Here is a 10903-nt window from a genome sequence, read left to right on the forward strand (position 1 = left end):
ATGGCTTGGTTCCCATCTTGACAACATTTGTATTTTTAATTTTTTGGCAGGACCGTCTCATTGCACTCGATGCTGCGGAAGAATTCTTTAAAGTTGCCAGTCAGACGTACCCCAAGAAGCCTGGGGTCCCATGCCAGGCAGATGGCCAGAAAGGACTGCACTACCTTCCCTTTCCAAGTCCCTAAGGGAGAGGCTACGAGGCAGAATGGGATTTCTCTTACTGGAACTCAACAGCCTACCAAAGTTGGACAGATGCGTGTAAAAGAAAATGGGCAAGAAGAGGCTAGCTAAGAGAAAAAGGATTCTGAGTCCTACAAAAGTCTAAGCGTTTGGATATCTGCTCATCATGAGGACTTGACTATATGAAAGTTGAGGCTGCGTTGAAACGCCCTGGTGATCTTGCATCAGAGAGTGGGTCAGTGGGATATTTCATCATGGGTGATTAGATTCCAAGAACCCATTGCCCCCATTTTGGTTTTGGTTGTACAATAAGCTCTAGCCACTAATCCTATTGGGAGAATAGGATGTTCTAGTTAATAAAATAAGATTAATAGAGCTATCATTGAGCCCAAATATGGATTACCAATTTTTAAATAATTGTTAAATAATTGTTTAAATAATATAGGCTAACACCAAAATAATACCAGGCGTGACAAGACCTTCCTTTGATTTGGAAGCACCTGCAGAACCTTGGAGGTGTTGGAGGCATCATTTTGAGATTATTCAGAAGTTTAGATGTACCAAATAAGAGGACTATCTAGGAGTGCTGCTCAGAAGTGAATCCTAAATAGAATGCTCCCAAGCAGAACTTCCTGCAGCTCCATGTGAAAAGCTGTGTCTTCAGCTGTGGTACAAGCATCTTGAATTCTCAACGTTATTGATATCTGGTTACCTCATTTTTACATATTGTCCAGCTCTAGTCCACAAGCCCTTGATATTTGATCTGGGATAGCATCTATTTGACCTTTACTGTCTTCTCTTCTCTTTAACCTGTTTCCAGCTTGTTGACTGAGAGTTGCACCTGCCCAGGGATCTCTCATGCAGCGTGGCCTCAGCCCCAGGACCCAGAGTGGGCACGGAGAGCCCGTGGTCACAGTGCACTGGGGTCAGTGCTCGCCCTGCCAGCCTGGGGCTTAGCCCTGCGAGGCACCAGCAGCAGCAGTAGCAACTCTTCAGGCAGTGTTGCATTGAAGAAGGTCATTGCTGGACTTGCTTCCATCCTGAAAATGATTTTCAAAGTGGAGCAATTCTGTCAATACAGTTTGCGTCTATCCACAGATTGAGCAGCCCAGTTTCAAAAGTTAATTGCCGGGCTTCCCTCGTGGCGCAGTGGTTGAGAGTCCACCTGCCAATGCAGGGGACACGGGTTTGTGCCCCGGTCCGGGAAGATCCCACATACCGCGGAGCGGCTGGACCTGTGAGCCATGGCCGCTGAGCCTGCGCGTCCGGAGCCTGTGCTCGGCAACGGGAGAGGCCACGGCAGTGAGAGGCCCGCGTACCGCAAAAAAAAAAAAAAAAAAAAGTTAATTGCCACCTAAGCAAGGAGCTTGCCACGAAATCAGGGTTCATTTTGTTGAAAAGACTTTGAGAGCTTGTCGTATTTGTCAGTAGACTGCTGAGAACAATGGCAATATTTTTACTTTTACAGATTTTACTTTTCTGACTTCAAGTTAAAAAGTAACTTGTATTTAGTCTGCACGGGGGATTGTGACTTCACAATTTCCCTACCCTGATTAGCTCTTTTGGTAGTGAACACAATGTTTAAAATATTTGTTAGAGGAGATACATGTTCTCCATTTATGAATGCTTTGCAGACCGATTTAACTCACATGTTTCAGGAATATTCTTCCTAGTTTAATAAGTAAACTAAAAGTTTTATTTTTTAAAATAAAAAAGACATTTTTTATTTTGTTTTATTTAGTACTTAGTACCTCTCTCATGTTGTTTAAAATTAGCCTGCAGATATGTTCCCTCACATCTATAGGCTCTTGCAAGATAAACATACAAACAGTGAGACAAACAAACAAAAACAAACAATAAATTAAACCAAAACAAATAAAAAACTTTGAAAATCATATTGTTTTCATCCTTGTCTTTGGAATTTGTATTTTGTCTTTCTGCCCTTTTTTGGTGTCAAAATAGATGAGATTGTTTGCATCTATGGAGAATACATTATAACCATAGTCTTTATTTTTGGTAATGAATAAGTAAGGATAAAATTGTCTCTATGATTATAAAAACTCATAGAATTATCCAGGAAATTTGCCTTGCAAAGGATTAAAAGGTTTCTGTGTTTACTTTTCAGCTGAATGTGTGTCATATTTCTGAGAATTAAGAAGGAACAGGTACTCTTTCCATAATTCCTTTAAATTAAAGGGTAAAGAGGCTGAGAGATAGATGGGCTTAAGGACCTCCCATCATTCTAAAGCTAGTCAAGGGGCAGATCTGTGCTCAAATCCATTGAGGAGTACATGAGAGAGACTTGAGGGTGACTGACATGACCACTTCAGGTCACAAGGTGCTCAGCACAACTGGGATCCAAAGGTTCATGTGTGTCTGCAGGGCAGTTTCAGGTGGTAGATGGATGGAAAATTTTATATTAATAGTTACTTTAGTGTGCACCAGGGGGAAAACCCTGTAATTAGCAGATAGAACGCCTGATTTCCTATTCCATGAAACAACAAATAATATTTGTTGCAATAAAAAAATTATTGCAACAAATAATAAAGTATTTATGTTTTCTTAAAGGAGACCCCAGGAAGTCACAGTGGACACACTGGCCAAAGTGATAAAGAATGCTTTGGTGAGGAGTCACCAGCATCACTGAAAACTCAGTAGTATCCCTGTAGGCCAGAGGGTGTTCCAGAAGTGGGCTCACTGGTAACAATGGGGATGGCAGAATAGGGGCCCAGTGGCAATGCTTCACTGTCAGGAGACAAGTGGACACAATTATCATAAGAAATGGCCAGATCTGAGGGTTACTTGCAGAGAGATTTGGAGATGGTTGATGGATCATGGCATCCCTAGGGGCAAAATAGATGGGTAGCCAATAAGAGTATTGCTGAGGCTGTACTGTCGAAAGATCTCAAGGATGGAGGATCAGGAGATAGGACACAGCCACAGCCACATAATAAGTAGTTATGATCTCTTGCCAAGTTTCCAGACCTTGGCTATTTTCTAGACCCAGAAACTACTGACTAAAGGAAAGACTAGATCCCCAAGAAGGAAGACTTTGAAACACCACTGCAAGTGTATGTGGCACTGCTTCCCCTAGTCCTGCCTCTAAAGGACCTATGGTCATTTGCTGAGATAACTGTACACTGGGGAAAGGAGTATACACACACACTCTGAAGACATGGGACACAAGATCCAAGTTGACATTGATACCCAAGGACAAGAGTGTCATTACAGTGTGCCATTTAGAAGGAGGGTACATGGAATTCAAATAATAAATGGAGTCCTACCCCAGTTCTGACTCACAGTAGGTCCACTGAGTTCATGGATCTACCCAGTGGTCACCTTCCCAGTTCCAGAATAAATTATTGGGCTGAGTATACTTGGGACTCGGCACAACCAACATTCATTTTTTGGCCTGTGGGTTAAAAACCATCTTAATGAGGAAGCTAAGTGAAAGGCTCTGAAACTGCCTCACCCCCTGGCCAAGATAGTAAACCAAAATCAATATTGCACTCCAGAAAGGTGACGGAGATTAGTACCCTTAAAGACCTAAAGGATGCAGGAGTGTTGGTCCTGATTATAATTCCATTTAATTCACCACTCTGGCCCTAAAACTAGATGGACACTGGAGAATGAAAGTGAATTATTGAAAATTCAACCAAGCAGTAGCCCTAATTGCAGCTGCTGAGCTAGAGATGGGATCTTTGTGAGAATAAAGTAACAAGCCTCAGCAACAATGGGACTATTGATGTGGTAAATGCGTTCTTCCCGTACCCATCAGAAAGGTAGGTCAGAAAGTGTTTGCATTCACTTGAGATGGACAACAGTATACATTTACGGTATTGCTCCAGAGCTGTCTAAACTCTCCTGCCGTCTGTTATAGCCCCAAAGGATCTGGACCATGTGGACTCTGCAGAATATCACATCGGTTACTATATCGGTAACCTTAGATCCGATGAGTACCAAGTGGCAAATGCATTGGAGACCTTAAGGAAAGACATGCACTTCAAAGGATGAGAGAAATTGTACAGAGTCTCAGGGGCCTGTCACTTCGGTGAAGTTTTCAGGGGTCCATTGGTCTGTGGCAGGCTGAAACATCCCCTCAAAGGAAAGGTTGAGTTATTTCATCTTACACCTCCCACCTCTACGGAGCCAGCAGAATGCTTGGTAGGCTTATGTTGTCACCTAGAAATACTGCTCCATCCCATTTAACTGGGGGAGATGAAAAGCTGCTAGCTCTGAATGAGGTCCAGGGCAAGAAAGGGCTCCAAAGCACGTCCAGGCTATGGCCAAGTGTCTTGACGCTTGTATCATAGGAACCTGCGGACCCCTTAGTATTAAAAGTCAGTGATAAGAAAAGCTGCTATGTGGAATTTATGGAAAACTCAATAGGAGAATGACAACACAGACTCCTCGGGTTCTGGAGTAAGGCCATGCCATTTGCAAGGGATAATTACACATTACTTGAAAAACTGCTTATCACGAGTTGGGTTTTTGTCAGACTCACGAAGGCATGAGTGCAAAATCTAGCAACAATCTACTTTTTCTCTGTTATTTTTAACATAAACTCTTAATTTTAGAATAGTCTTAGATTTACAGAAAAGTTCCAAAGGTTGTACAGAGCATTCCCATATGCCTCATATCAAGTTTCTATTATTAACATCAAACCGTAGCATGGTACATTTGTCACATCCAATGAACCACTATTGATGCATTATTGTTATTATTAACTAAAGTCCATAGTTTATTCCAATACCTTAGTTTTTACCTCATGTCTTTTTCTGTTGCAGGATCCTGTCTGGGTCACTGTATTGCATATAGTCATCATGTTCTCTTAGGCTCCTCTTGGCTGTGATAGTTTCTCAGACTTTCCTTGCTTTTGATGACCTTGACAGTTTCGAGGAGTACTGTTAGGGAATCTAGAAGAGAGATGATACGTATTACTGTGGCCTTGAGACCAGCTGTAGCAGTGGGGCTGTAAGTTGTTCAATTAGCCTTTCTTCAGGAAAAGAAATGCCCCAGACTCCCAGAGGATCCTCTCCCAGGGTGTGCCATAAAAAGCAAGTGGGGGCTTCCCTGGTGGCGCAGTGGTTGAGAGTCCGCCTGCCGATGCAGGGGACACGGGTTCGTGCCCCGGTCCGGGAAGATCCCACATGCCACGGAGCAGCTTCGTCCGTGAGCCATGGCCGCTGAGCCTGTGCGTCCGGAGCCTGTGCTCCGCAATGGGAGAGGCCACAACAGTGAGAGGCCCGTGTACCGCAAAAAAAAAAAAAAAAAAAAGGCAAGTGGATCCAAGCAACACAGGGATGCACTGTAGCAGATGATGTGGAGTACTGCTCGGGTCTGCCCCCTTTGGGACTGAACTATTCATTCCTCAGCTTCTGGCAGTGTTGGTGTCTGAGATCTCAGCCGGGTCTCTGTAGGAATTGACCTCAACCAGTGAGAGCTGCCTTGTCCAAGGCCGCTCCCCTGTTAGGGGCATCCTGCCTCTACTGACTAGTTAGTTGTTGCAGGGCTAGAAAGAGTTATCCTAGCTCTAGAGCTCCCCATTAGATTGACTGAGGCCTTTATTGTGACATCTCAGTACAATTGTCCCAACCCTGCCTTTCCTCTCTCCTCCGTAGGTACTTGCTTATAAACTTCTTGTACGCCAATCTCCATTTCAGAGTCTTTTCTTCAGGAAACCCCATCGTGACAGTATCTTGAGTCAACAATGAAATACACAAGTCTGCAATTGTAGCCAACACATTCATAGTGATTCTCCATTAGTGCTGGAGCATTTATCTATTGAAATACATATTATTTCATTATGAGTCATTAAAATATATTAAATATGTATTTATCTTTGGTATTTGGGCATTATTTTAAAAAATGTTAATTAGGTAGTTGTTGTTATTTGTAAATTCGTTTAACATAAGTGGTTAAATCATTTTTAAAGATCATCATGAAATTAACTTTCATTTAGCTGAGAAATTAAAGTCAGTAACTTCTGGAAGAGGACCGCATTGACAACAGCAGAAACTAGTTTATGTGATTATTCCCCAATGATCAAAGAGGGATCGTGGCACAAAGATGGCTTGTTTTCTGTTGGATTAATGCGTTTATCCATTCTCTCAGGTCACTTTCTGTTACTAACATCACAAGAAATCTGTTTGAATTTGAGTAAGTTGCATTGAAAGGAATATACCCATAATTTCCAAATCACTACTGTGTACAGAGTGAAAATGGCCAGCCACTTTGAACTTTCATTTACAATGTTTCAAAGAGTGTTATTATTAGCTTCCAGAGTATTATTCTATATTTTGCTTTGACAGACTACAAATGGACATATGGTATTTCAATTTTCATCTCTCTTAGCTTATGGGTTTAGAAACCTGGGCTGTGGAGAACTGAGTCAGGGAACCAAGTCTTAACTGATTCTCATCCTTTAATCATTTAGTAACTAAATGGGATATATCTGATTTTGCTACTCATCTATATTCTAAGTATTTAGTGAGATTAAATTTAGAAAGAACAGTATTTTGTATACATGTATATATACATATATATAATATATTATAAAAGGAACAAAAGTAAAATTATGAGATTTATAAGAGCTAAATAAAGCACAGACCAATCAATCAGTACTCTTTCAAAAACCAACAACTGTAGTGTTTTTTTTTTTGCGGTACGCAGGCCTCTTACTGTTGTGGCCTCTCCCGTTGCGGAGCACAGGCTCCGGACGCGCAGGATCAGCGGCCATGGCTCACCGGCCTTGCCGCTCCGTGGCATGTGGGATCTTCCCAGACCGGGGCACGAACCCGTGTCCCATACATCGGCAGGCGGACTCTCAACCACTGCGCCACCAGGGAAGCCCCAAAAGCTGTAGTTTTTAGGTAGCAATTTACTTTAAAAATTCTTCCGCATTAGTAGTGTGAAATGTGTAAGTAAAGTTGATCAAATATCCTAGAGACGTGTATTTAGCATTTGAAGTATCCTAATCAGGAACCTACTTTCCAAGATGGTTGTTTAATCATTTCAATCATCTTTATCAAAATTTATACCAGAAAATTCATTAAGTTGCGTAAAGTGTGTTAGGAATGATTTTCCATTTATGAAATGAGTAGTAGGGTAAGTGGTTAACAGGAAAGACTGACTGGCCTCCATCATCTTTGCAGGATGAAGGTGTTAAGAATCTCTTTTTTTTTAACATCTTTATTGGTGTATAATTGCTTTACAGTGGTGTGTTAGTTTCTGCTTTATAACAAAGTGAATCAGTTATACATATACATGTGTTCCCATATCTCTTCCCTCTTGCGTCTCCCTCCCTCCCACCCTCCCTATCCCACCCCTCCAGGCGGTCACAAAGCACCGAGCTGATCTCCCTGTGCTATGCGGCTGCTTCCCACTAGCTATCTACCTTAGGTTTGGTAGTGTATATATGTCCATGCCTCTCTCTCGCTTTGTCACAGCTCACCCTTCCCCCTCCCCATATCCTCAAGTCCGTTTTCTAGTAGGTCTGTGTCTTTATTCCTGTCTTACCCCTAGGTTCTTCATGACATTTTTTTCCCTTAAATTCCGTATATATGTGTTAGCATCCGGTATTTGTCTTTCTCTTTCTGACTTACTTCACTCTGTATGACAGGCTCTAGGTCTATCCACCTCATTACAAATAGCTCAATTTCGTTTCCAGACGTGCTGAAGGGCTAGAGCACCTTTGTCTGCCTACTTCAAAGGCCTGACACCAAGCTGTCTGATTTGGTTATCAGAACACTGTTGTGTCTGCCTAAGAATGAAACTTTGACTCAAGTTTCCTTCAAACATTTATTTCAATATTGTGGGTTCTGAGAAAGGAAAGAAGGGGACTTCTTTGGGATTACAGGAAGCAGATGCATAATTCCTGGTTAATGAGTGTTGTATGTTTAGAAGAATTTGAGCTAAGATTTGCTTTCACTTGGTTGCAAGATTATGGGAGATGAGACCTATCACCTTCACCTTCTTCTTGTAATTGCTGGAGATCACTGATATTTACTAAAAGCCTGGGCATCTGCTGAAAGGTCACAGTGACTTAGGTCAACTACTATCCTCTTTTAAAAATATAAAAGTAATGCAGAAAATTTAAAAATAGTAAAAAACCAACCATAATACTAGAATTCTATTATAATCATTTATAACATTTTGGGAGGGTTCACTTTTTATGTGCATCTTTGCAATTTGTATGTACAATTTTCTATCCTGATTATTAAATTTAGGTGAGGGTTCATGAGCTCAAATGCCTCCAAGGGTAACTGGGTAGGGACTGTGGACCAAAGAGAGTTGTGTTCCTTACTCTAAAGGGAACAGTTACAGCCTCTCACCTTCTGAGATGGCCCACACTCTGTGGAGTGTATTTCTCTCTAAATAAATCCACTTCTTACCTTAAAAAAAAAAAAAAGGGAACAATTATTACTTAGCTCCAAATGATTGTTGTCATGCAAAAGGGCTCAGTTCTGCCAGTTATTCTGATTTTTTGGCAAGAGCCAAACAAACATGATTTTTATGTAAATTTTATCCATTTAAAAATACTGGTTACTAAATTTAAAAATATTGTGTTAGCCAAAGATGTATATACATATATGAAAGGACAGTTTACCACATTTCACAGATCATAAACATTTTCTGTTACTAAGTACCCTCTGGAAGCATCATTTTTACAAAGCTGCATATTAAATTGAGTAGATGTAACAAATTTTACAATCTTTCATCTATTTTTGGACATTTAGGGGTTGTTTCCAATTTTTCTCTGCAATGAACATCTTCATGTACATTGCTTTGTCCTGTGTTCTTAGTGGAATTACAGAATCAAAACATGAATATCTAAATCATACTTTATGTACATCATGAAATATTTCCAAAAGGTTTGTACCAATTTATGCTCTTTCTAGCAACGATGTATGAGAATATAGTTTCACCATATGTTTGTCATCATTCAGGGGTATACCGGGAAAAAATTGGCAAAGAAAGAAAAATGGTACCTCCTTGTTGACTTAATTTGCATGTCTGTTTATTAGTTAGGGTGAACATTATTCCGTATTCTTGTTTACCACTTTTATTTCTTTTGTGACTGGTCTATTTGTTTCCTTTGTCCTTTGTCTATGGGGACAACTCCTACTTTGAAATTGTAACAATGTCAGTCTATAAAGCAACCAGGTATAAATAAACATCAACACCTGCTTCATGTTTAAAACATCTTGTTTTATGGGCTTTGCTTTTCTCTACTTGTCAGCTTTCATTCCGGGGGCTTTCACTGTCTCACCTGGCAGCATCCACGATAGTGGCAAAATGAATTGAAGGGCATCTTTAAATAGGCTTTGATACTGGCTGTGTCTCTTTAATTCATTGTGTGGGATATAATTCTCAAGGATTAAGACTGCTGAAGTTTTACACCTATATTTTGTGATTGGTTTCTGAATTATTAGTTATGAATTATTTTGAATTTACAAATACAATCTTAATGTTGTGTTATTAGGTGTAAGACTAACTCCTGGCTTTGAGATTCCATACTCAAAATTCCAGAGCTCAGAGGGGTCTTACAAGTCATCCATTCCAAACTGCTCATTTTGCTAATGTGAAATTGAGTCCAGATTACTTCTCCAAAGCCACACAGCTAGCAAGTAACTGCACCACCATCTACCACCTGGGCCTCTGATCTCTGGTTTAACTTTCTTTCCGTGTCACCATGCTGCCTTCCTCTCCCGCTGCGTGTATTGCTACATTTTGCACTATAATTTGATCCTGATATATCTGAATTCAACTAATGAATGACTGCACTTCTGTATACTCACATCAGAAATCCATTACAGAAAATATTTTGCTCTTTCAAGCCTGATGAAAATTTTCAGAGAGCCATGGAAAACCTTTATAAATATTGGTTTTGTTACTCGTTTACTCCAAGAGATTATGGTGGTAACAGTGGGAGCCAAGAAGTAAGAAAAATTATTTCTTTTCCTTTTTTTTTTATTGGAATAAAATTGCTTTACAAAAGAAGACATACAGAAGGCCAAAGGCACATGAAAAGATGCTCAACATCACCAATTATTAGAGAAATGCAAATCAAAACTACAATGAAGTATCACCTCACACTGGTCAGAATGGCCATCATCAAAAAATCTACAATCAATAAATGTTGGAGACAGTGTGGAAAAAAGGGAACCCTCTTGCACTGTTGGTGGGAATGTAAATTGATACAGCCACTGTGGAAAACAGTATGGAGGTTCCTTCAAAAACTAAACATAGAACTACCATATGACCCAGCAATCCCACTACTGGGTGTATACCCTGAGAAAACCATAATTCAAAAGGACACATGTACCACAATGTTCATTGCAGCACTATTTACAATAGCCAGGACATGGAAACAACCTAAATGTCCAGTGATAGATAAAGTGAATAGATATAATAAAGTGAATGGATAAAGATGTGGTACATATATACAATGGAATATTACTCAGCCATAAAAAGGAACGAAATTGGGTCATTTGTAAAGAAGTAAGACAAATTAAGTCACCAAATGTTTTCCTTTATTAATGATAGAAGCACAAAAATGCAGTCCAGATATTTTATTAGAGGTAACTCTATTAGCATCATTATTGCAGAGGTTCAGATTCAATCTGGGGGCAAAACACTGAACTAGTGATTTCCATCCAAAGGCATTTGGTGTTAATAAAATACACACAAAAAAGGAATTACCTGCTCTGTTCTAGAAGCT

General features: G+C 40.2%; 1 protein-coding gene across 2 annotated transcripts in view; it reads left to right on the forward strand.

The window, feature by feature from the left end:
- MREG (melanoregulin) overlaps positions 1-1381 on the forward strand; it is a 66569-nt gene extending 65188 nt beyond the window's left edge. Inside the window, exons 5-6 of one of the 2 annotated variants that reach the window (XR_009541073.1) lie at positions 51-415; positions 678-1381. Coding sequence is in view for 1 of the 2 variants with exons in the window: in XM_060152162.1 (XP_060008145.1) it covers positions 51-185 (135 nt within the window). In the remaining variant the exon portion in view is untranslated. Of the gene's footprint in view, positions 1-50 lie in introns of both variants that reach the window. The other variant, XM_060152162.1, reaches the window with a different exon arrangement.
- The last annotated feature ends 9522 nt before the right edge of the window (positions 1382-10903 follow it).

This window comes from Lagenorhynchus albirostris, chromosome 6 (assembly GCF_949774975.1).
Source record: "Lagenorhynchus albirostris chromosome 6, mLagAlb1.1, whole genome shotgun sequence".
Classification (NCBI taxonomy): Eukaryota; Metazoa; Chordata; class Mammalia; order Artiodactyla; family Delphinidae; genus Lagenorhynchus; species Lagenorhynchus albirostris.